The 26,517-nt window shown below is 41.8% G+C and overlaps 1 protein-coding gene across 2 annotated transcripts in view; it reads left to right on the top strand.

The window, feature by feature from the left end:
* Positions 1-26,517, top strand: part of LOC122184567 (protein spinster homolog 2) — a 122,843-nt gene that overhangs the window by 62,036 nt on the left and 34,290 nt on the right. For both annotated transcript variants that reach the window (XM_042879614.1, XM_042879615.1), the window contains exons 4-9: positions 11,501-11,652; positions 13,792-13,858; positions 16,575-16,717; positions 17,881-18,033; positions 19,627-19,816; positions 25,490-25,555. In XM_042879614.1, coding sequence (XP_042735548.1) covers positions 11,501-11,652; positions 13,792-13,858; positions 16,575-16,717; positions 17,881-18,033; positions 19,627-19,816; positions 25,490-25,555 — 771 coding nt within the window. The remainder of the gene's footprint in view (positions 1-11,500; positions 11,653-13,791; positions 13,859-16,574; positions 16,718-17,880; positions 18,034-19,626; positions 19,817-25,489; positions 25,556-26,517) is intronic.

Genomic DNA, 26,517 nt, shown 5'->3' with positions numbered 1-26,517 from the left:
GAAGGCAGAGTGGTCTGCATGGCACCGTGTGATCCTGCTTATTTGGAAACAGGCTTCCCAGAAAATGGAGTATTGAGAGTATGGAGATGATGCCATATTGGTAGGGTGGAATACGTCCTCTCTTTCTTCACTGGAGTGTTCAAATATGAGTCTGGGGAAATGTTACTGTTTGGTTAAGGATGTAAGCTGACATGCACTTAGTGTGGTTGTAAATGAGGCAGTTTATGGCTAGTGTTCTTTAAGCTTTTGACTTGGAGAGAAGCATGATGCTGCAGGAGAGTTTGATTAATGATGTCTCACAGACAAAGAAAACAATTAATTCAATCCAGTTTTAGCTCATTAGGGGGCCTGGAAACAAAACCAGTCTTTCTATTACCAGGACCTTGGTGAGTCTTGAAACTTGTGCATATTGTCCTCAAAAACAGGATGCAGAAAAGAGAGAAAGTGTTGTTCAGCCCTTTTAGCTTGTATTCCAATGCAAATGAATGGGTTTGGGCCTTTATTTTGGTTGAGCTCTTCATTGCCTATGGAGCTGTAGGAAACATAAGTGATTCTTCAGTGGTCCACAAGACCTGTGGCTCCTGGATCATGTATCAAGGCTGAAAAGAGGACATTATATTACTTATATTAATCTCCCTATACTGAGTCTGTTTTGCTTGTGACAGTAATAATGAGCGATCCCCCTGTCCTTATCTCAACACTTGAGCCCTTTCCATCCTATTTTCTTCCCTTCTTTCTTTGAGGAGGGGCAGAGGAGAGCAGCGTGGTGGAGGGGAGCTGCCCAACAGGGTGAGACAACCACCAGGTGCTCAGTCAGTCTTTTGAAGCGTTGGCATATCTTTTGAGATGTGTGACTTTTGAATGCCACACAAAACACTGGATTTGCAATTCAGATGGCAATGAATTAGACTACTAATCTCAGAGCCATGTAATTGGTTTTGAGTGGGAAATCCCCAGGAATGGTGCTGATCATCATGTCTGAGTGCCACTGATGCAGTCTCATGAGAAGGCAGTGACATAACATACAGATGCATTTAATATAGTTAAATGGGATTGTCATTTTGTCAAATAGGCTTGCTTTAGGGAATGAAATGAAGCTACGATATGACAAAACCTTGCCAACTGATAATGCTTCAAGAAGCAATGCAACAACCTTTCAAAGATAGTGAATAAGAAGAAAAGGAATAGAAGAAATTCTTCTCTCTGGAAATCTGATGCTAAAAATGAGATCTCAGATGTAGTCCAAACTATTGGAAGGTCAGCCCTTCTCACAGTGCTTTGTGCTTCCGGATCTCGATTGAGTCAGCAAGCCAGGGAGGAGTGTGAAAAAAGAAAGCAAGAACTAAAATTCTCTACAGAGTTTGGAATGATTCCAGTGGTTTTTCAGCAAAGTTGCCTACGAGGTTTGCCTTGCTGAGTATTAAACTTTCATCGTGTGCAAAGTGAAATGTGCTGTGAGTCACTGCCACAAACAGTACAGGTAAAAGTGCTGGGGCTGCAACTTCGTTTGAGCTAATTTGATTTAAGCCTCGAGTTATTGCATCGCAATATATCCTTTATTGACTTATCAAAAATCATTCTACTCTTGAAAATACATGAGTTAAACACAACACCCATGTGTGGTGGCTCAGTCGGTTGACTGATGCTTATTTCAAAGAGTGCTGAAAAATTGGAGTTTCTGCAGTTGTCTCAGGGAGAGGAACGTGGTGGTCTGCTCCCCAAGAATCAGACCTCTGTTGAATTTGACTAAATTTCTACTTAAAAACTGATCCAAACCAAAGGCAAAGTATCTTTGAGCCCAAACAGCCCAGCAGGCTAATGTGGTTAGAGCTCTAAAGTTTGTGGAGGTGTCACTGAGGGCAAAGATGTTGTTAGTTATGTTCCAATGCCCGTAACTCACTGTTCTGAAAATCCGGGTGTTTGTTTAGAGCTGGGTTGCCTGGATTCAGTCTTTGCTTGTGAGTCATCCTGTGGCAGCTCCTGCTGCTTGTGAATATCTTTAGTTTTGTGTATTCCGGATGATATTCCAGCTGCTGATATGGGAAAATTTGTGTCTCGAGAGCCTTGCATCTTTTCCACTGTTGCGAACCCAAGGTGCATGGTGGTAATGGCTAATGCCAGAGATATTTGCTGCAAGTGCCTCTTTGGTGTGTCTCACCCCACAGTTCTGGGACAAAAAGTAGCAGTTTGCTTCTGACCCAGGACTGCTGAAGCTTCCTGGGGGAAGAGTATTAGAAGATGTATTCTGGCCAGTCTGCGTGCAGTGCTTTTGTAAGATGGATAAATGGCCACTGTTCAGCCATCTGAAATGTTACAGGCTCCTCTTTTTATGTCTGACAGCAGACCCAGAAGGATGAAAAGAAGCGCTCTAAGTCAGTGTTCAAGCTAGCACTGACAGCACGGGGCTCTTTATGATGCCTGTGATTTCTTTGAAAACATCAACCCTTTTCTTTGAGGTCTGCTTTATAGGAAGCTGTGCATGCAGCACACCGCTGGCTGGCATTCTAGTGCATAAGCAAGCTGATCTGTTACATTCCTTCCAAACACATTCCAGGCTTCTGTCTTAAACGCAGTATTAATGACCAAGAAACTTAATTGAGAAGAACACAAATCCCAACATTTGAGTGTCATGTAATGTTTTTACATTAGAGGCAGGTCAATCAGATGAAAAGGCTTCCAATTAGTAAGCTGAAATCCGGCTTTGTCTTTACTGAGGCTATTGTCAGAACCTGGCAGCGATGCTTCATCACCCAGTATCTTGTAATTACATTACTTAATTGGATAGAGAATGGGATTCAAGCTTACTCTTTTTATTTTTTTCCTACCTGGAAAGTTACAGAAAAGTCTTTCAGGACTGCCACAAGTCTGAAGGGAGGGCAATAATGGAAAGTTGGATTTCACAGACTGCAATTTTAATGCAGGAAGGGAAATTTCGTGCTCAAACTTTGTAATTAACAAAGAAAATCTTGGCCCTGATTCTTATATCCATGGAACACGTGGCAGCTCCCTGCTGGCTCTGGGAAGCACTGTGGGAGTCTTGCTACTTCCAGGGTGGTTTTGTTTTTGTTTTTCTCCAGGGTGCTTAATTAGGTGCTTCACTTTAGAGCCTACCTGTAGGTATCCAGTTGTTAAACACTTCAGTTTCTGATTGCAGGGTATGAGAAGGGAAAATGGAATATCTTACAGTCTTTATTGGTTATTTTTACATGCTAAATAATAATATAAATTCATAAAATAAGGACACTTTAATCAGCCAGCATCTCAAGTACATTTCCAAATAAAACTCTCCACATTCAATTAAGCGTGCCTGAACAGGCCGCCTGGGAGAAGTGAAGCCATTAACAAATACCAGAGACAGTTAAAACAACAACAACAACAAAAGGTGAGTGGACTTTGCTTCATTCCCCTTGCAGTTCTATATTTAAATATGTATTCAGCTCTCTTTCTCCTTGCTGGAGTGTCTGCTGTCCTCCTTGTGGACTCTGAGCACCAGCTGAGTTTTCACGACAGGAAGTTGTTCAAAGGTAAGGTGCACAGAGCTGAGAATTGGTGGACTGCTGGGTGTATCTAAAATAAGCTGAAGTTTTGAAGTGTTTGACACTTCATGCTGTGAAAGAATCAGATCTGCTTTGGAAGCTAATCCCCATGGATGCGGACAGCTTACCTTTGCTAAAATGGCATCAATCCTCAGGAGCTGTGCTCTGCTATCACTGTTCTCTGTCCAATATGCTGTATAATGAGTATCATCCTTTACACCGGTGTTAAACTGCTTGGTCAAACTTTGAAAGCCCTGGCACCTCTGCATATTTCAGTGTCAGACTTTCAAGTACTGGAGGGCCCTTACTGCAGCAAGCTTGGCTGAAGTAGATGTCATTCAAGGAGAAAATAGAAAAGCCTCAAGAACAATTTTGACTTGAACCCGAGATAGTGTATACTCTTGAAATCAAGTGTGTTTGGAAAAACCTTGAGGACCTTTATTACTGTATCTAAAAGCTATTTTACAGAGCTTTGATGAACCTTCATCCTTTGGAAAGCAGCTTTGCAAATTCTTGCTGGTTTTTTTCTGTGTTATCAAACGGTACTGAGGAACGCGCAGCTCCCAGGGGAGGCTCTGCCTGCTGTGCTGCTTCACTTTCAGAGCATTTTATCAAAGACTCAATCCAACTCAGGGCTGTAGGACGTAAAACACTTATGCATTCGTGCATAAGTGAAGATGGGGCTGCATGGCCTCCCAGCTCTATCTTGCTCTGCAGTTGGAGAGACTGTGAAGCTAAATGTTCTTGTAAACCTTTTTGAGATGTCACTCAGATACAGAGGAGAAAAGGTTCTGAGGTGGTCTTATCAGTGTGTACCAATATCTTATAGGAGGCAGTGAGACCAGAGCAGACCCTTCTCTGTGATGCTCAGTGAAAAGATGAGGCAGTGGGCGCAAAGTACAGGAAAGTCTATTTAAACATAAGAAGAATCATTTTTACAGTGAAGATGGTGAAATATAGTCACAGATTGCCCAGGAAGGCTATATCTTTTCTATCCTTGGAGACAGTCAAAACTATACTGAACGTGGTCCTGAACTTTCTCTTGTGGTTGACCACTGTTGAGCAGGGGATGATCGCCAGAAGTCCCTTCCAACTTCAGCTAATCTCTGACTCTGTGACATGCGCAGAGGAGAGCAGTGTGGAAATAATGATGAAAGATGGACCTGGTGTCAAGAGTTCAGTTTGAGAGGAGGAAATTGCGGAACTTAATTCCAATACAAGTTATAGAAATGTTATGTGCAGGAGTGACTTAAAAGGCAGTTGTGAGTAGGAAGGGATGGGAAGAGAAAAGTAATTATGTGTAAGTGATGACACATGCTGTGAAGGAAAGAAAGGGGACTCTAAGCTCAGTAACTTTTCTGCAGTGGGCCAAAAGGCAAAACAACCAGCAACTGCGGTGCATCTCCTGCAGGCTTCCTTGCCAGCACGACTCATGTCTGATAAGGGAAGAAGTCGTGGTGGAGGTAAGAAGAGTAGTTTATAGTTTTGTTTTCCAGGCAGGTAATCATGAACTTCTAAGGAAAAAAAAAGCTGGAGTGCTAATAGCTCACACCACTGCATCAAAGCTGACCAACCTGCCACCAACCAGGCTTCACCCAGGCATGTGTTCTGGGCTAGGCCATATCTGTGCCACATAACCTTTTGGTTGTGTAAAATGGTTGTGTAAAATCCTGAAAACAATGCTTACCCAACCTACTGAAAGGAAATACCTACCAATGAAACATCTCAGTGAACATTTTTGCCCCATAGTTTTCTGGGGCAATACCTTATGGTATTTTGTTTTTTCTACTGACAGTCCTCGTGAGGGACTAGTTAGGATTACGTGTAAATAATGGTGGATACTTATCTTCTCTTGTTCCTGAGCAATAAGACACCAGAGGGCCAACATTTCACATGAGTAATCAGTTACTTAAAAAACTGGGCTGGACTTAACAGAAAAAAACGTGCTCTTGAGCACTGGTACAAAAAACACTCCACAAATATTGAATCTGCAGCCCATCTCTAGCTTTTCATAATTCTTTTTTAATTAACAGAGAGTAGGAACCATTCACACATGACAAGGTAGGCTGTGTGACTTTGCTGCCTGTCTCTGGTTATGACACACCATTCCTACCCAGTGCTTGGACACAGGCAAGTTTCCACCGTGGGAAGCCAGGTGCTTTTGTTGCACGTACTCAGAATTTATGAAATATTAGGGCACACAGAGCTGGGAGATGATGTTAGGCTTATGTCTTGTGCTGTAATCTTTGTCATCCCTGAAACACAGAACGGAATTCAAAACATCATCATCATTTAACATGGTCTTGTCTTCCATGACACATCAATGTTCCTGTTCGACTGGAGACTTTCGGATTCTTGAAGGTGACTGTCATTGCTGGAAAGGCTCAGAGAAATGGAGTGTTTGGTGTTTAAGCAAATATGTCACCTGCATTTGTAATTTCATTCAATTGCTCAGCTCTTCTGGTAACTCTCAGGTAATGAGCTGGAGTAAATTGAGAGTTTGCAGGATCCAATGCTCTTAGTCACAACACCGATACTGAGAAATGTATTCCTGTAGGATTTTTTTTTGCATTGTGAATTACGTCTTTGCATACCTGTGGTAAGGGTGTGGTGTGTCCTCTTTAACCTCTTACATCCCTGCAAAATCCTGATATGCAAAATCACAGAATCACAGAATGGCCAGGATTGGAAGGGACCTCAAGGATCGTGAAGCTCCAACCCCCTGCCACACGCAGGGGCACCAACCTCCCCATTTCATACTAAACCACGCTGCCCAGGGCCCCATCCAACCTGGCCTTGAACACCTCCAGGGATGGGGCGTTCACAGCCTCTCTGGGCAGCTCTTCCAGCACCTCACCACTCTCAATGAAAAGCAGGAGGAAGTGCTGTTTGCCTGGCTGGAAAATAAGGGCTTTGCTTGGGAAGGGCAAATGCCTGCACATCACTGCAGCTGTCTGCCCAAAAGGGTCACTGCTGTGCAGCCCCTGAAGAAACATTTGAGCTCTGTGGGCTTTCCTTGGTCAGCTGCCCCCTGCAGTGTATCAGATTTATCTGTCTGCAGTTGGTTTGACTGATCACTGGGGACTGCTGTGGTACCCTGGGTTTGTCGGTGCAACACCCTGCCAGCCACAGAAATACAAGAGTGTAACTACATTACAGTTCAGCTGAGTCTGCTCTACAAGCTCACAGAAATAAAATCAACCCAGATGCTTTCTCCTTAGTTTATTGCCTTTCCACACTACTAACCTAGGCTTTATGTGACAATCCTGACTCCTTGGCAGCACGGAAGGCTTTCCTTGTGCGTGTCTTCTTTGCACGGATGCAAACCCTGACTATTATATTTATATAATATTAAAAAACAAAACAAAACAACAAACGTATTGCGAGCCTAAGCAGTTCAAGTATGGAATTTCATGTTCCAAAGTCATTAGAGAAGTCAAATGCAGAATCTGTAGGAGGTTAGCTCAGTATCCTTGTGTAGGAGAAGATTGCAGATGCAGATGCTGTAGCTGCAAAGTGGAGCCTTCATTTAGAGCAGCAGCAGCAGTTCCAAACATGGCTTTTACTGGTGCTGTGCATTTGTACCAGTAATTTGCACTAGGTTGGCTTTATCTGTGTGATCTTACTGGTCCTTGTGTCCCTAATCTGAATGAAGCACGTACTCAGCTAGTTTCATGAAGTCCTTACAAGCTGCTTCACAAGCAAATACTAATATGTAGTAAGCTAAGCTTAAGGATCATGTGATTCTTCAGATGGTAAATCTGGTGGCTCAGAGTTGTACACATATTTGGCAGATTATCGGTTTATCACTCGTGGCTAATCTTCTAGAGAAGTGTGGCTTAATTCCTTTTGTTAACTAATTAAAAAAACAAAGAGAAGTTAAAGCTGCATTTAGACTATTAAGACATATATTACTCACTCAGTGGTCTGTGCAGTTGGTATGAATGTATAATTAGTAACTCTGTCTAAATATGAAGGATAGTCACATGTTGTAAGCCATCAAATGTTGACGTGGGCTTGGGATTCAGAGTCAAGTCAATATGAAAATATGAATATAAACCAAGTCATGCTTTTCAGAGTAAATTCTCCAGCCTCAGACCTACCTGCCTCGTGTCTCAGCAGCCTGCTCGTGGCACACACAGGTTGATAAAGGAGTCTCAGAGCACCTTTGCAACCAAACTTGCCCTTAGAACTCATAGCAGTCACTTGGCATGGACCAGGTGTCCCTAAGACAACTGAGCTGGGAGCCCGCATGCAGCAGGGCTGTGCTTGTCATCCTCTTTGGAGCATACAGTTCTGATATGACTGATATCCAAAGTAAAGGCATAAATACATTATTTGATGTAATAATTATGTTTCAAAAACCTTTATTTGCTAGCGCTGACCTAGAGAAAAAGGCACAGAAGTCTCAAGGCTGCTGATCTTAACCCATGGAAATGGAATAAGCACAGGTGCTGAAAGCTAAGGCTTTTTCAATTTTCATGCCCGAGTGAGAAGTGTTTGCTCAGATGAACAAATTACAGAAGAGCTCCAAAGTAATGCAGAAAGGAATGAGGTTCTTCAATATATACCAATTTCTGCTTGGGGAACAGTGAAGTTCAGTCTGCAGTGCCCTGTCTCGGCTGCCTGTGCTGCTTTTGAGGGCAGATAATGTGGAGAAGAATTTGGCTGGTGTCAGCCCTTTTTGTCTCACTAAATGGCCGAGAGTCCTGGGGTAAGCAAAGAGGGTAAAGCATGTGGGGGAAATTGTAATGCAGGGGAAATGGTAGAAGTGTTCTGCTCCAGCTATGGAGAACAGAGCTTCCTGTGTGAGTAATACCTGACGTTCCCATTTGTTTGTGGCAGTTGTAATATTCACATACAAAAAGAGAGAGAAACACGTGTTTGGGTGTATGGGTCTATAAATACACACACAAATAGCAATTGTTTATATTGCATACATGCTGGTTTGGGGATCAGTTTCTGAGTGGTTTGTGGTGTGGCAGTGGCTCAAATGAGTAGCAGTGTAAGAATTTAGGAGTTGTTTTTTTGTTTGTATTTTCTTTTCCTATGTGAAAAATGGAAAGATTAGGAATCTCTTTGAAAGGAGCACTTTCTGTCTGCAGGAGATACCCAGCTATCCTTGTTCAGAGATGACAAAGCTTAAGTTTGTCTGATTTATTGGAGATGGAATACTGAGGGCTCTAGCTTACTGAAATGAATTACTGCATAACTTTGTTGTGTAAGTACCAAGCAAATGTGTGCCAGGCAAAAATCCAGAGATCTTCCAGTATGATAAGAGGAAGCATTGGCTTTGTAGTCTTACAGCACTCTAAAACAAGACACAACACAGAACTGATGATTTATAATTCCTTAATATCATTTCAGATTTTTAACGTTGTGCCTCATCATTACACGTGAGTAGCTGCACTACCCATCTATATATCCATAGACACATAAGCTCAGAGTGGAGATAACATCCGTGTCTGTATGTAGATTTTGCTTTTATAGGATTGCTTTCGTTGCAGTCTGAAGTCAGAATCTCATGCTTTAATTTGGACATCTGCTCTTCAGAGAATAGTTAAGATATTTGGAGCACATAAGCATGGAATAAGCCAGAGAGGGTGAATGGAGGAGGAATGAGGGGAGAGGAGCAAATACAACCCTTTTTGCAGATGATTCCACTGATTCAGAACTCTGTTTTGGTGCTGCTGATGGAAACAAGTGCCTCTTTGCCACCATAGGAAATCTTCCCACAATGTTCCTGCATTAAGAAGGTTTGAAAAGAAGCTTTTAACAGCATCATTTGGGGGGGATCTCTGTCCAATGCGTTCCCTGGGAGCGATCCTGGCTGGCGAGCCCAAACCTGGGGCATTGTTGTGTAGGCATTTCAGGTTGGAGGAACATCCCGTGTTTGTGAATTTGCCATTCTACAGGTGTAACTGGTGCTGTCTGTGTACCCATTCCGGGTCCGACAGATGACAGCTTTGCCTGTCACATGCTTGTGATCCAGGTTTGAATCTCTTAGGAAACCAAAAACAGCCTCCAGACCCCCTGCTTTCTAATTCTGCATGACTAAAGTCATTCAGCATGTTGTAAATACTGCTGCTCATTCCAAACACACCAGGTACCTGTGCACATATCGTTGTCAGCGTATTTCTGCAGTAATGTGCAGTGGTTTAGCGTTGGGCAACTGGCACAAATTAAAAAGCTTGAGTCACAGCCTTGCCTTTTCTGCATACACCCACGTGTATCTGTTACATCCGTGCTGCCTATGGGAGGAATGTGAATTGCAGCAGCACTGCAAACGCCCTGCCAGCAAACAAGGAATTTGCACACACTCAGAAAGTGGGTATCGGTGCAAAATCTGCGTCAGAAGAAGAGGAAGCGGGGAGTACAGCGAAGCATTTGTTTGATGTGGCTGTAGGGGTCACTAAGAGACGTTTTTCTACCAGGGGATTACTGTGCAGACAACAGTGAAAATATGTCAGTGGTAAATGTTGGTGTGCTTTGTGACTGAGGCGTGCATCTTGATGTTTGGGTGACATTTTGCGTATTTGTGAATGAAAGCCCCGTGTTCTGGCTCAGTTTTTGCCACAAGGCACAAAATCAGTCATTTTCCTGCAATTCACCCGTAATTGCTCATTATTTTTACAGTACTTTCATGTTTAAGGACATCTCATAATCCCCACTGTTCTTTGCAAATGATCTATAGCATAATACCAATTAGTTGAGGATTTCTAGTGACTGCATGTGTAGAAATGGGTTCCCTGCACACAGTTTTCTGTGATGGAGTGTCATGTAATTTCTGCACCTGCAATTAGACTGAATGTAGCCCAAGCTGCTTATATCTCTAAGAACTTTGATTGTGCTCGTGTATCAGGGCATCATGTGTTTAGGCATCAAAATATCGTGCCCTATGCCTCCAAACAGCAGCACACAGAAAATGGCAAGTGTCTCAGAAGAGGATGGCTTGAAAATCAGATCCCTGCACTTTACAGAACTGTTGGCTGAAGTGGGGTGACAGGCCACGAAGACAGTTCTATTAGATGAGCAGTTCCCTTTTGTCCATTTAAAAAAAGACCGTGTTGTACTGAACATGAAGTCCTCCCCCTTGTTCTGATGGGTTATCATTTACCTGGAAGAGCAAATAATTCTTTGGGCAGCTTAATGGTTTTGGAGCCCACTCAGCTGCCTTGTGACACTGAATCTTTCACCTGCTGGCCATAAATGCTGAGCACGCTGATGTTCCAGTGCTCAGGTGTTCAGGTAAAGCTCCTGTCTTATCTCTTCATAACTGTGTGCAGCTTGGCTTGGATTGGAACCCAAGGTTTCTCAGAAGTGTTCAGAGCTGGCTTAGTCTGTCTTCCTGCTGCAAGGTGAGGATTTATGCTTTTCACAAGGAAAACAGAGAGAGTGGTGCTTAGCAGCTTTGGAAATCCTCCTTCACTCCAAAGCTTCTAATCGAGGAAAAAATCAAGAGTTTGGGGTATTGCAGGTTCAGCTCCTTCATAGCTTTGAAGAGCCTTCAGAATCTGGCTGGTGTTAACTTGTGCCCTGCCATGTTGGAGGCTGTGGCTGTGCTTGCAGGTATTGCCTGTCCCGGAGCCCAGCAGCAGGATTTGTTACGCTCAGCTGCCTCCCCACACCTTGCTGTGTCTGGGCAGTGCTGCTGGCACTCAGACTTGACATCCTGAGAGCAAACCGAGAGTCCTCCTGTCTTAGAATACTGAGTGTGATGGGACCATTATGTATTATTGCTGCTTTTATTTCACGCCTATAAATCTTCACAAAAAAATATAATCCCTTTCCTCCTCAAAAAGAGACAAATGAAAAGAATCGGAGGCTTTAAACAACGTGTACAAGTGTGTCACTTTCCAGTCGCATGGACTTCTGTCTCCGTAACTGGGCAACTTTCACTGCTCTGTCCTGAATTCAGAACTATAATGAGAGACATTCTAAGGTGGTTTATTTTCTTTTTTCAGTATTTCTGGCTTCTTGTGCTCTCACGGGGTTTAGTTGGCATTGGTGAAGCAAGTTACTCAACTATAGCTCCAACCATCATAGGAGACCTTTTCAACAAAAACACCAGGACCCTTATGCTGTCTGTTTTCTATTTTGCAATTCCTCTTGGCAGGTAAGTGACACAAGGCCTTTTTTCATCTGTTTTTGAATTAAAGTTAGCTCACACAAATCTTCTGTTGCCAGAGATGATGGTAATTCTGTCTTTGGTTGGAATGGTTTAGACAGGAAAATATTGTCAGCCATGACTACTTAGTTGCGTTTGATTCCTTCTCTATCCTTGTTACTTATTCATGTGTGAAATAAGTGGGAAGTACTGTTTTTTACAGTAATTAGGGGAAAATATTTTAGCTGACTTTCCTGGAACATTATTAAACTAAGCTATCAATTTGAATAAAATCATATTTGTTCTGAATTGTTGCTTCAGTTCATCTGAGTTCGAGGCCTCCGTTAGTCAGTGTCGTTCAGGTTGCTGTGAAATCAAGATCTCGTGAGACACAGGGCTATGTTGTCAAAAGTGAGCAAATGGATTCCTGCTTCTGCCTGAAGATCTGAATATCTGTGATTTCAAGAGGAGTGTGCTTCATTAACACAACCTATTTTAGTTTAAGTTCAAATTCTGCATAGCCTCGAATTTTGCCAGTCTGAGTTTGTAAATGTGACTAAGCCAGTCTTGCTAGTTGTAATAGCAGTGGCCAGTCAGTTTTAGTGCTGTTACCATTGACACAGCAAAAAGAGAAATTCTTAAATCTAGTACGGACAAGGCTGAAAAGAGAAAATGGAGTGATTGTTCACACTTCTGTGCAAGCAGCGGAGCACAGCCAAGACAAAGATGCCTGGTGGAGCCACAGACAAGCTCAGATTTGGAGTAATTATCTCTTGGCGCTTTCTTTCAATTGACTTCCCTTATCAGCCCAATGCGGTGTCTGATTGTTGGGACAGGAGGGATTCTGTGACTTTTATTTATTTGTTAAAGAATGGCTGGCCTGCTATCGTGAGGTTTGGAGGCAGAGTGGTTTCACACAGTTCGCAGCTCGATTCCCAGAGGTGAACAGCTTCCTGTGCAGAAGTGGCATCAAGTGTTCATTTCCAGAAGGGAAAACCTGGGCAACGGTTTAATCCCATCAGTTCAGGGAACAATTTATTTAGGGTGGTGCATTTACAAGTCAGAGCAATTAGTCTTGCAATAAAACTCACAAACATCCTTTTGTTCTTGAGGAAAAAGAGATAGCCAAGACATAAACTGATGAAAAGAATATTTTCCCAAGCAGGGAAATACCAGGGGTGCCAAATATTTACATTGAGAATTCAGTGAGCTCTGGCTAGCAAGAAGTGACAAATATTCATCTGTTGAACACCAAATATCGAATGGAGGCTTGGATCCATGGTTTGATTTCTGTAAATGGTTTGATTTCTGTAAATAGCAGTTTTGGACACATTATAGATGGCAACTTCCAAAACTTCACAGACTGTTCAGTAAAGGCATGTGATTGCTGACATCTGCCTTTTGGTAGCCCTAGAAACTTTTAGCCAAGGCAGTACAGCAACAGATGCAGCAGTTTTGAAAGAATGATATCCATTTTTGTTCCATTGACTTTTAGAGAAACTTGGTTTCATTTACCTCTACCCAGTCTCTTGTGAGCCACCTTCTGTTACCACAGCATCATCCTTAGCATGGAGCTAAAGGTCCTCTTGCTCCTTTATCTTCAGACTGATCTGATTTTCTCCCATCTGACTGTCTTGCATATTCCTTTTATTTTTTCTTCTAGGTGTATAAAAAATGCTTACTTCATGGGCAGTTTGCACCAGGTACTATTAAATGACAAGAAAAAAATTTCGTGTTAGAATATGATGTGTCCTTGAAAGGCACTTCTTAACTGAAAGCCTGAATGTAAAATTATAAGTATTCGTATTAGTGCACAGAAAGGAATGATGTACAAATTGAATTATAAAATAAATTCTTTTTGAGCCTTTTTCAGGGGATTGAAAGGTCAGTTATGAACTTGAGATCAATGCCCAAATTTCCATGAGATTTCAAGTTTTTCAGACCGAGGTGCTGAGAAGAGTTATCACAGAATTGTAGGGGTTGGAAGGGACCTCCAGAGATCATCGAGTTATATTCCCTCTGTCCCTTCCTGCAGCAGAAGAGAGACTAGCAAACGCAATTGGTTGTGACTGTTTTTGTGTAAGAACAACCATGACTGTGGTACTCCTTTAAAACTCTGACCAACTCTTTTCTGTGTATTACTTGCAGTGGCTTGGGATACATCACTGGATCAAGTGTGAAGCAGGTTGCTGGAGACTGGCACTGGGCGTTGCGGGTAAGCCAGTCTCTTGGCATGGCATTCGTGTGTGGATATCCCTTGTTAAACTCATGATCTGGAGCAGCCACAAGAAAAAATGCTACCTGGCATTTTGTTTTTTCAAAATCCTTTAGTTCTTCGTTGATCAAAATAGCTTGAAATTCAAGATGTTCCCAGAATGCAACAACTTTTATTTTTGCTTTTAAAACCACTTTCATTATTCTTCCTCAGTAAAATTATAGATTGCCAGCACTCTGAATCAACATTCAATAAGCACTACCCTGGCCTTGGGGAACCTTTGTCTAAATTCATAGAGAGATTTATTAAGTCTTACATATCAATTTTGATAATATCTTAATAACAGTTGTATCAATTAATCAGTGTTAGGGGAGAGAAGAGTTCTATCACGCATGTCCTCAACCTTTTATTATTTATGCTAAAGGATGGGAGCTTACATCTGTGGATATTAAGTGCATAGCAGAGGTATTTTCTAAGCACGTGAGACAGGTCTGTGTTTTTGGCTCATTGCACTTGTTTTTCTCCCCGCCTGGGAGCAAGAATTTTCCAATCACTCTATTATTAATCAACCATGATTTCTTGATGAGGATGGGGAGATGAAGCATTGGCCTTAAATCAACTCCACAGTCTTTCTGTCCACTGCTGTCAAGAAACTCTGAGAATGGCTTCCTGCTTTGAGGAAAAAACACTTTGTTCCAGTTTCCGCCTGTTTTTCTGCCCCGAGACAGTCAGCTTCCTTCTATTTTAACCTCTTGGGACCTTGATAAATGTGTTGAAAAGATAATACACTCCTATCACATACTCCAAACAGATCCTGCACACAAAGATGTCTTGAAAGAGCTGACAGGAAGCGGCCCAGCAAAACTGTTCTCTGACCTTTGTCAGTTTGGGTGGCACGTGCCCCAGTGGGTTGCATTCTCTGACTTTGGCACTTCATGAAGATGATGAATCTCATGAATCTCAGGCTGATAGCATTTATAACAGCAGGTGATGAAATAAATGTGTTCCCATCTCAAGCAAATGTTACTTTCTGTGACACGGTCCATTGCCTCTCAAGCAAGGGTAAGCAAAGCCAGGAAAGCCACTGTGAACCGTTCATCTGCACCGAGGAGAGTGGGGAGTAGTTTCCAACTGTGAACCTCAACTGAAAAAAAATTAGGTTTGATAGCCTAAAACTTCAGACCAAGAGAGTGCCTGCCTCATTCAATAGCAGAAATGCTTGAAAGTTAAAATAAACTTTTGAGTGAAGGGTCAGCACAAGGAAAGAGAATCTCCAAAATCCCTCATTCTGGTCAGTGGATGTTGATGAAATTGCACTGTTGGACCATTGTGCATCTGTCAGTAAAACCGAAATGTTTCGTTTATGCAAAGAAGTCATCAGTAGGGTCTTTCTCTTCAGTTGAAGTCTCCATAGTTAGTCTGCAAGGCTGTACCCTTATGGGGTCATGATTTCCATGATAAATGGCACATGGATGCACAATTCCCTGAGTGTGCAAAATCATGGGAACCTATAAGACAAGCTGCACGCATCCATGGTGGTTGCTTGGGATAGGAGTGCATAGTTCTTTTAGTCAAACTACACAAGAAAGCTTCCTGACATCAGCATAAAACAATCTCTGACCCTTTGGCAATCATTGTACTCTTGCACGATGTAGTAGATTCCTCAAAGCAGTGCTTTCCTCTGTGATGTCCTGTGGCCTCCAAGTCTGAGGGAGATAAGGAATGATCTGTGTATCAGCGAGCTGGAGAAGGACACTAAGGCAAATGACAGCTTTGTCTCTGGATCTAGCTGTAACGTTGCTGTTTTACTGGAGCTTTACTGAGTACTGATGGATATTGTCTTGTCAGAGGAGTGAGCCTTCAGATAAAAATCCTGACTTTCCATCAGGATAATTTTTGTTTTCCGCTGGCTCCCCTGGAAGAGCTTCCCTGGTTTTGTCTTCTTTAGATATATAATATCACTCTATATGTAAAGACCATTCTCAGGTCATTACTGGAAGTATTTTTTGGAACAGGAACTTTATTTTGGAAGTGACGTGTATGGAGGAGATGACAGCTCAGTGAAAATGCACGTTTCTGTTTTTCCAACAAATTGTCAATTTCAAAACAAGAATCACATTCATTGTAAAACATGGGAAATGTTTGCATTTTTGTTCAGCGATTGAGAGAAAGGATTGGAAACTAGGAAACCTAACCCTCGAATGTGTCATTTTCCTAACCTCCAGTTTGAATTTTCAATGATTCTTAGTCTGCTGCTCATTGAGGAAGTCACTGAAAGTTGCCTGATAATGTGAAACCATTGCAGGGCGGAGGAACATGGTAAGGGATGCATGTCAAGCAAGGATTTTCACAGGCGACAGCCTTCCCACAACCAGAAATCTTTCACTTGGCCTTATTGACCTGAAAATAAGTTGGTCTCTTAGTCTACCAGGTTTCCAAAGAGTTAAACATAATTCAGAATGTCGGTACATTAATAACACAGATAAATACCTTAATCAGGATATTCTCAAAGCTTCTTGCTTGCAGAGTGAGATAAGAGAGTCCAGGGAATGACAGGGAGAAAGGAAGGGAACAGATGCCTCAGTGTGCTTGCAGATTCACACTGGCTGTAAAGAACTGGGGTGCTGAAACGAAACGAGTGTAATCTGTTTCTTACTGACGAGTCCAAGCAGACACTGCTGGCTTCCTGTGCTAATTCCCTGTTTCTTTCATGCAGGTATCTCCACTCTTAGGAATGATAACAGGCACACTGATCTTGATATTTGTACCTGCTGCTAAAAGAGGAAATGTTGAACAACTTGGGGGACAGCTGAAGGCTCGGACCTCATGGCTAAGAGACATGAAGGCACTGATTAGAAAGTAAGAGCACTCTGCTAAAGCATGCTTTGCCTCTGCTGCTTAATCTAAACATCACATGGCCTGTACTTGTTAACATTGTGAGCCTGGAAAATGGCAACATGCAAGAAATTGCAGAAAATTTGATCTGTTGGCCTAGAATGAAAAATTACAGGTACATTTTCACTAGACGTTGACTGTGCTGACAAAGGTGGATTCCAGCTTTTGCTGTAACATTTCTAAGATGAGCATCTTAGAGTCTGCTTTGTTTGGCTCATCTTTCAGTCTGATTAAGGCTTTTGAAGTATAGAAATTGCTGTGTTCCTGTAGCAATTGTAGAGCCACTGTTGTTCAAATGTTTAGATTCTTTTTATGTTTTGAAAGATGTACTCTGCCATGTGAGAAAAAGAAAGTTCAATGCCAAAACAGCTTAAGGGGAGAAAATACAGAAAAGCTTCTACTAAAGTTTAGTACAAGTTTAAATATATATGTTTACATAACCAAAAGTGAGTGAATAGATGTGCACACAATGTGGTTGGGTGCTTGTACATTTGCATAGAAGATAACACACTTATGAGCTTTTAAGTAGCTGCCCTTGCTTACACCATGCTTGCTGTTAATGTGCAAATACTTGCATGCATGAATTCAGAGTTACATTGGAATTCTGATGGGAAACGTGATGTCTTTCATTTTTCTTAGAACTGCTGGCTATGATATCTTCCTGGTATTGCCAGACAGTATAAAAGGAGTATGAAAAGTGATAATGGGTCATTTATCAGTATTTCTATATTGCTTATTTTGGTGATTTATCCAAGTAGTAATCTTAACATCAGTGGGAAGGGAGCGATGGAGCTTATAGTTCCAGCAGACAGTGATGTTGTGGTGATAGCCCTGGATTTCACACATCATGTCTTAGTGATTAAGTACTGATGTTCTCCTGAAAGGGTCCCCTGAAAAGTGGTCCCTTTGAAGCACCCCTGGAGAGTTAAGCACATTGTTATCACTAGAACATGATGTATGAATTCCCCGCCTCTTATTCACCATTCCTTCATACCTCCTGTTAACTCTGTACCTTGGCAGAGGAGGCTAACAACGGGGGAACTCTGTTTTGTCACAGCGGCACACTTTCCTTGCTCTTTCAGTTTTCCTTCCAAACCTTCTCTTGGTTTTGCCTCATGTCTCCACAGCCGCAGCTACGTGTTCTCATCATTGGCCACCTCAGCTGTTTCCTTTGCCACCGGGGCACTTGGCATGTGGATCCCCCTCTACCTTCACAGAGCACAAGTTGTGCAGAAGACAGCAGAGACTTGCAGCTCGCAGCCCTGTGGCACCAAAGATAGGTGAGATTCATACACACTGCTTTGAAAAGGAAGGAGAGAGAGTGGGGGCTAATTTACCAGAGGAAATAGGCAATTCTCATGGAGTCAAGTTACTAGAATGTCTGTAATTTCCTGTAGATCCTTGCAACAATGATAGGAAATGCTGGGTTTGTAAACTGAGTTTTATTTCTCTCCTTTTCTTCATTACATGAAGTCATGAAGTCGAACCAAAGGAGAAGTGATGACCTCAGCTCAGTCTTCGTTCCCAGACTACAGTACAGAAGTAGAAAAGAGAGCTGTTTTTGGCTTAGGAAATGCATGGAGGACTGAGAGGATGAGGTCTCTTAAGACCCACACTGCTTTCTGGAATAGCAGTAGAATCAGTTGGCAGGTTGGGGTAGCCAGAGTGGTGGCTGTAATTCAAGACTTGGGCTGGTTCCCCTAAAGGCTGCAGGAACTGCCCCTAAAGGTTTTTATTTCAGTCGGAGGGAGGACCTCACTGTGTTTCATTGCTCTGTATACTACTGAGTATGCTGAGTTTTGCTCAAGTGTGATGCAAAGATCTGGGACGCTTTGGTCTGGATTGCTTGATGTTACCCAGTGGTGTTTTTTTCCAGTTATATAACATAGCTTACAGTGCATAAGCTGTGAAAAGTAATTCATTGTTTTGTGCCTTACCATGGTGGCACAAAACATAAAACCCTAAAAAAGTTTTTACCCTAGTGAATAAAAGATATGAAAAATTGCCTTTTGCCAGCTCTTTTAAGATTGGGAGGGAAAAATAATGTTAGGAAAACCTTGCTCTAGCTGACACAATCCCATCACAAGTAAACTGCTTAATGGTTTGAAGTAGCATTGAGTAGTGCACCCAGCAGGCAGCCTTACTGTGTTCTGAAAAATGCAGCGAGCAGAAAATCCAGCTCCAGTCAGACTGCCCATCTGCTGTTTACAAAGACAAGTTTTCCACTCCTTGATGACACCTATATTTTGAGCTACCCTGGAGCTACTTCAATGTAATTGCCAAAGACTCTGTTATCTGAGTCATACACATACAATACAGCGAATCCTTGACAGCTACTGCTCTTAAATCTAAATAAACACATTTTGTGTGTGTATTATAATGGCAGAATAATCTGATTAGCCTTCTTTGAAGTAGACTGAAAGATGTTAGAAAGTTGAAGTACGTTGAAAGTCACTGTTATTTGGTTTCTTGTTAGGATTCTTTTCCCTTAAGCTTCCTCGTGTCTCTCTGTCCATGCTTTCCCTTACATGATCAACGTTCAGGTTATTGCTCCATATTGTTTGTTCATAATTAGCAATACAAAGTACTAAATAGGGAACTATAAAGAAAGAAGCAGTATGAGCCCTATGCATCTGTGTGTTGATCAATGCCTTTATACAAGGCTGAATTTCATCCGCTGTTTCCTGTAATTTCAAGAAAGGTGCTGAAATCACAAGCCCTCGGGAGGTAACTCATTTATTTTATCTTAAACTTGCAAAAACAATGTTTTCCATCAGTCAGTTTACCCTAGTAACGTGTTCATAGATCATGTCCATTTGGGGGGAAAAATATTTAGAAAAATAACCAACTTTTTGTTTTGTTTTGTTTAATAGCTTGATCTTCGGAGCAATCACGTGCTTCACTGGTTTCCTGGGTGTAATCACAGGGGCTGGGGCAACCAAATGGTGTCGGTTAAAAACCCAGCGGGCTGATCCTCTTGTCTGTGCTGTTGGCATGCTAGGATCAGCCATCTTCATCTGTCTGATCTTTGTCGCTGCCAAGAGCAGCATTGTGGGAGCCTATGTAAGTATAATCCTTTGCATATGCCAGTCTCACTCTTATTCTCTCAACCAAACACCTTGGGTTGTGTGCATTGTTCCCTGCAGGAGTATGGAGAAGCCGATCTTGTTTTTCCCAATCTCAGTGTTTGTCATTTTGCCCCTTGGCATATTGGTGCTGTCTGGGATGTGCTTGGGAGGAAAATGGGATTTCATTCCATTCACTAACTGTCATCAGAATTGGGAACGGGGCATTTAACTCCTGCATGGAAACCCACTGCTCTGTGCCTTTGGGCTCTTCTAGCTGTACCTCCGTCCATACCTCAGTTGTTGTCGCCTAATATCTTAGTGCAGAGAAATTGGCAGCTTCCCTTACAATTAAGGGTATTGTAGCAGCAGTGATATCAAATCATAATTACGGTATGACTTGTCTGTGGGCAAGCTTCTGGCTACCTGTAAGTACTGTTAATTTCCATAGCTAAATAGCTTGCTACAGACCAACAGTAATTGCCATGTTAGGTCGATTTGTTGTTATCTGCATTAGCTATTAGCTATATAGCTAATATGTGTTAGCTGTATTAGCTGTAGCACCTGAAACTCCTCATCACAGCCCAGGAGTACACAATACTTGCTGCTGCACAATTGCAGATTAAAAAAATGTTCACTCCTGGAGTATTTATAATCTTAGTATATAAAAAGACATCAGATTGATTCAGAGGAATGTTTTGAAGGGAAAAGGAAAAATTCAGGATAATGTATGATAATACAAAGGGTAGAGATCTAATCTCAGGTTCTCTTCCAGTGTTGTAGAGAGAAGCTTTGTAAGTTTTGAAGGGACAGCCTGTGATGATTTGAGAAGTGGGATAATTTCTGAAAGTCCACATCTAGTTTCCACACAGCCGTGCACACTTCACCGAGCAATGAGAAGTCATTTACAGTCAAACAAGCCACCTACTGCAATGCCTTGCCTCTCTGTTTCTAGCTCTATGCAGCCTTATTTTCCAGGTATTTCAGTAGTTGCCATAAAAGAGAACACAAGAGGAAAGAATGGAAATTTAAAAACATTGTGGCGGAACCAAGAACGCTATTTATATTATTTATTGTGGCTATTTAGAAAGTGTCAGAAGGAGATTCTGGACCTGTAGCTCATGACTAGAACTCACCTTTGATCCAGTGATTAGCAGAAAAATGACCATCACAGACAATCTGTAAAAGGCTGTTTCTGGCTGGCAAAACATGAGCCAGCCCTCCTTTCATTCTCAGCTGTCTCCAAAAGAAGAGATCTGTCAGAACCCTCAGCCTGCCCCTCCTCTCTGCCTCTCTGTAGTCAGACCTGTGATTTTCTCCTTTGTCAGACCTGATGACAGACATGTTCATTTGTGGTGTTTAGTCTCCTTATGTAGAAAGTCCTCCCTTTTTTAAGCTGGAAATACTGTTTTCAAAAAGCATGCAATGAAAGGTGGTTATTGGTCTCATTTTTTATTATTATTTTTTTATCTCTAGACAGCAGCTTTTCAGCTTCCATATTTCAATGTGGAAATATTCTGCATCCTGTAAAGATATAAATGTAGATGGTATTATTTAGCCAGTCTTAGAAACAATTTATTTTATGATGCATGAGCAGTAAATCTAATAAAGAGTCAATGATGTGCAGAGGAAGTAATGCCTCCACGTAGCGGGGTCATAAAGAATATAAGCCTATTTGCTGATGCTGTTAGGCTGATACACACATTTGTTGCAGGTAACACTGCCTCTCTGCAGCCCTTAATATTCTTTCTCTGCTGCTGGAAAAGCAATGCATGTATAACAGTTAAGAGAGTCTAGTTAAAGCACCAAATGGGGAATCGAGATCCGAACTCTATAAATTCTGCATGTGACACTGGACATGTTATTTGACTTTATTTTGCCTTTTCATTCCATTCTTCACCCCACTGAGAGAGCAGGTCTGTTTTGGAGCTACCACTGTCTTGTAACACAAGGTATTGCCATGGCTGTGCTATATATCAGCTGAAGTGACTTTTCAAGGCAAGATTCAAACATGAGCCCTTGTTTTTCCTTGCTATGCAATGCTGCTATGATCTTACAGACTTCAAGAGTGTTTAATTACCTTTTATTTCACTTGGAGACCTGTTCTGCAGAGTTGTGTGGTATAGCAATGTCTCTACAGTCTTGTGGAGCAGGTTGTCAGAGTTCTTAACTCATCCAATCTTTTCATTTAGTCTAGTAAACTATTGGCAGTAGTAGAGTGCTTGGAATAAAAAAGCATTCTGTGTCATGCCCAGACTTTCGTATTTCTGTCTTTTACTGTCTTTGCTGTATAGTCCAATCAGTTCTTACCCAGTTTTCCTTGCAGTGTGTGTATTTATGTTTTGTATTCCAGCTCCTTTAAACAGCTATCTGTAAATTTTTAGGTCTCGCTCTGAAATATGTAGCCTTTGAAATGTTGATTTTCAAACCTCTCTCTTGAAAGCCATTAGCTGTGGGCATCACTGCATCACACTGTCAGACATTTCAGTGGTCTTTTTTACCCTGTTTTAAATCTCCAAGTGAATAGAGGGGGACCTTTTGCTTTTTTCTTTTCAAAGTTTTGACTTTGTTCCAACTTTCTGTTGTACCTCGATTTCAGTATCTTTCTCAATTCCACAAAGTCATTTCACAATCTGTCAGAGACATCTGCCAAGCAAAGTCCTTGCAGTAGAGCTTTTAGAGCACCAACTCCAGGGAGCTTTCTCTTGACATGGTGACTGATCTTCTTCCGACACATCTGTATTGCCCAGTGATGGGATGGAGTTAGGCTTGCTTCAAATTCAAAAGTACATGAGGGCTCCCTACCCACCGTTTCAAGGAGAAATTCAAATAGTGAAGGTTGAGACAGATGCATGCTTTGCAAATAGCCATGCAGGGAGTTTCTAACCTACTTCAGTCTTGCTGCAGGAACTGCTGGTGTGACAGCTGTGAAACCTACTTTACTTATCATTTTTTGAAATCAGGATTTGCTAACTCTGATCACTTAAACAGGAAGAGTCCAGGGAGACTGAACTTACATTGGCTCATCAAAGATGAACAACTGCACACCGAATGGAGATGGTGAGAGATGATACAACAGAGCTGGACTCAGAAAAGGATGTATCTCTCAAGCCAATATCTCAGTGGTAAAAGAGAATTCTAAAAATGTGTGAGGAGTCGATTTCAGGTGACAATTTCAGGAGTTACTGATCTGTTGGAGGCTGTCCTATTTGCAGTAAGCATTCCTAAAGCCTTTCTGCAGCAGAAATGCCACATGTCCCTCTTTGCAGTGGGTGAACTCATTTTTACAAATCCTCATTAGCAGCTGGCTTTTTTTTAGTGCCACTATCTTTTCTCCTAATTTTTGATCTTCATTTTGTTCCTCTTTTTCTTTAATCCACATGAGATGTGTTTCACAGAAACATGTTGGGTGAAATATACAGTGAATAATTCAAGTCCGTTGCTCTGAAATTTATAATATTTCAGTGATTCATAAGACTCATGCTGAATTGCCACAGAAGGGAGAAGTTTTACTTGCTGTGTGTAACTGTCTGTGTGTGTGTGTGTAACTCATATCATCTGAAGGCAAGCAGCTGCCTGTTTGCAATATTTTTTGAACAGGCAGGGCACATTGATGCCAGAATCGAGATAGCATCTTTCTCAAGCTCAATTAAATCTACCCAGTTGCAGAATTCCAGCAACAGTAGCTGCAGAGCTGTGAGAGGGCAGATTTCAGTGCAGGTCAAGAGAGCTCACCTGGGGAACTCTTATGCCCTTCCTACATAGCACATAGCGTCAGTTTCTGTCAGTACCTCATTCGTGGGATCTGTCTTAGCTCAGCAGCTGTAATTCCCAGTGAGAACCTTTCAGAGCACACCAGTGGATAGTGGGAAAATGGAAAGAGAAGATTTCCTAGCTCACCAGCTGGACTGTAAAGACCGGCTCCGGCACCATCACAGAGGAAACAGATCCAGTCACAGTAAGGAATAGGAAGGGGGGATGTATGGGAAACAAAAATAATTTTAGACACAAATAGAGGAAGTTTTCTGTAGGTGAATGCGTAAGTCGTTCTATATAAAGCAAACTGTTCCTGGCAGTGACTTGAGGGATGGAGGGGTTTAGGTTTAGGTAATGTTAACTGGTGGGGGGGAAAAGCAATTGCTGAAGTCACAGCGAAACCGTATCTTCCTCTTCCCAGCCCAGACTGCTCCTGTGCAAGCAACTGGGAGTGGCAGAGCCTGGCACAGCTCACAGGACAGCCACAAAATGTGCACATGAACGCTTTCATCAGAGCTGAGCTGTGTATTTTGTTCCGTTGATGTGTCGTACCGTACTCAACAGAACATAAGGCTGTTAAAAGGGAAACTTTCAGTACCCCGAATCCAAGCCTCCATAGCTGTTAATCTCCAGTTCCCCGTAGGGGTTCCAGGTGTAATGTTTTCTCTCTGGATGCTCCCCCTTCGTCCCTCTCTCCCAAAAAAGTGCCTCTGTGTGTTAGCTGGGCAGAAACAGCCTTTGGAGGAGATGTGGTTCTTCATGGATAGGGTCAAGGGAGCTGGTTCTAGTGAGTCTGATTGTTTAAGCTGTGTTTCATCTGTGTGTTCTCCTCTTTAGAATATATAAAGGATGGAAGCATTGTGTGTGGAAGATTTTACTTCCTTGCCTGTTGAACTTAATTTTCTTTGTTAAATTGTTACAGCATAAAAGCAAAGGATTAAATTTGTTTATCCTGATGATGATCACTTCCAGTTCTTCACCTTCTGTAACTGTCTGCAGAACCATTTAATGAACTGCATCAGGGAACTGATTTTTTCAGAGCCCCTTTTCTTCTATCTCCCCTATGGCAAATAGATTCTTTACCCCATCTGTTTCTGATCTCAATCCCTGCTTGGCTTTGTTGTGCACAACAAAAAAGGCTGTTTGAGGTTGGCATTAAGTGAGGAAGGAGTGCTGGAGGTGCACAGGGTATGTGATGATTGTTGATACCACACCAGCTCAGAAGAAGCTCTCATCTCACTATCTGCTTAGGACTTTCAGTGTAGCTTGTTGAGTCTCTCCATAGCATCAAGAATTGCAGTTCACTGTGAGACACTGATGTTGCAATCTCCATACCTAAGCCTTTTCTTGTGTGTGCACAGGTATTACTAACATAAAGCTTAAGTTGTTAGAGTGGCTAGACTTAAAAAACTAGACTCAAAAAGGGCAACAATATGCTAGCAGGAGAAGGTGGGAACCCTGCAGTCAGTGGGCAGAGAATCTCATTTAGTTTGCTACAGAGTTTAACACGTAGCTTGATGAAAATGACTGTTTTGAGCAGCTTTGGATTTTTTGTCTTTTCTAACTGATTTTTTGAATGATTTAAATGTGGAAGTCCAGGGCTGTCTTTTATGGTTGGCTTGTCATGTTCATCTGTTACCAGAGGTATCTGTCTTTTATTTATCTGCTTTAGAGATCATAAACAGTTGACACTAATGAAGTTACAGGCCAGCCCTCTCAGGGCTCAAATAAACATCTGTAGATTTCTAACACTCAGGATAAACCACAACAGTAACCAGAAGTGCATCATGTACAGAAGAATCCTTTGAGTAGGTTTCAGACAAACAAGCAACAAAGGGAAGTTTGTGACAGGTTATTTTTCCCTTAAATGTCAAGTGAATAAATCTTCTCCTTTTTGTGTGTTTTGTTACAACAGATTTGCATTTTTATCGGAGAAACTCTTCTGTTTTCAAACTGGGCTATCACAGCAGACATACTAATGGTGAGTGCACTTTGGAATAGCATCCTTCTCTTCTGTGAGCCAGAGCAGTTTGTCACCTTGCAAGAACAACCTGTAGTTTAAATCTTCTTCCAAATGCCTAGTCCATAGTTCAGCCTATTCTGTTTTGCTTTGTTTGTTGATTTGCTGAAAAGTAAATGGAGAGAAAGATAAAGCACTTCTTCTTTTGCTTTGTTCTGAGCACCAAGGTGAGGCATTGTCCAAAAAAGGACACTAATTACTGGATACAGCTCATCTCCCCAAATTGTAAGAATTTGCACAAAACTGTTCATTAAAGAATTCAGCCAGCATTTCCTAATAGTCAGCACACTAGTGAATTTTGTTATCAATAATCCAGCTTTGTTCTGTAATAGGAAATCCTTCCCTCCCTCCCTCCTCTGACCACAAAGACAGCCAGCTACCTCTCTCTGTGGCTCAGTTCCAGCACACCTACCATTCAACACATACACAATAGAAAACCACCTCTGGGAGAGGAGAGGAAAAGAAAGTATAAAGAGCTTTTGGACGATTTCCACCTTGTTCTATAGGAAACTGGGATTTTTCACCTCACATCCTTCATTTTCCATTCTCTCTCCACTACAGAGCTTTTAAAATCTTTCAGGTCAGCAAGTAGATGTTCATATGAAATGGTCTGGAAGATTGTTAGAGAGCCTTGCACGTTTCTTGATGTTTCCATCAGGGACGTACAGAGCCTTTCAGATATGTTGTACTTTGAAATCCTATTGTGAGGGAAGTTCCTTGTTGCTTATTGTATGAAAAAGAAAGAAACTAGGTCACAGAACCATTACAGGACTTGCCCAAGGTCTTTTGGCAGGTTGTTGACGAAGCTAGAAACACAATCTGTCTGGCATCAATAGAAAAATCCTTTGACTTGTGTTTGTTGCTTATGCAAACATTAACAAGAAAACAATCTGGCTCAGAATTTCTAGATGTAAAAGATACTG

This window comes from Lagopus leucura, unplaced genomic scaffold (genome assembly GCF_019238085.1).
Source record: "Lagopus leucura isolate 7727_CA_CO unplaced genomic scaffold, USGS_WTPT01 Super-Scaffold_100024, whole genome shotgun sequence".
NCBI lineage: Eukaryota > Metazoa > Chordata > Aves > Galliformes > Phasianidae > Lagopus > Lagopus leucura.
The sequence above is the reverse complement of the archived record's forward strand: the minus strand, read 5'-3'. Positions and strand labels throughout refer to the sequence as shown.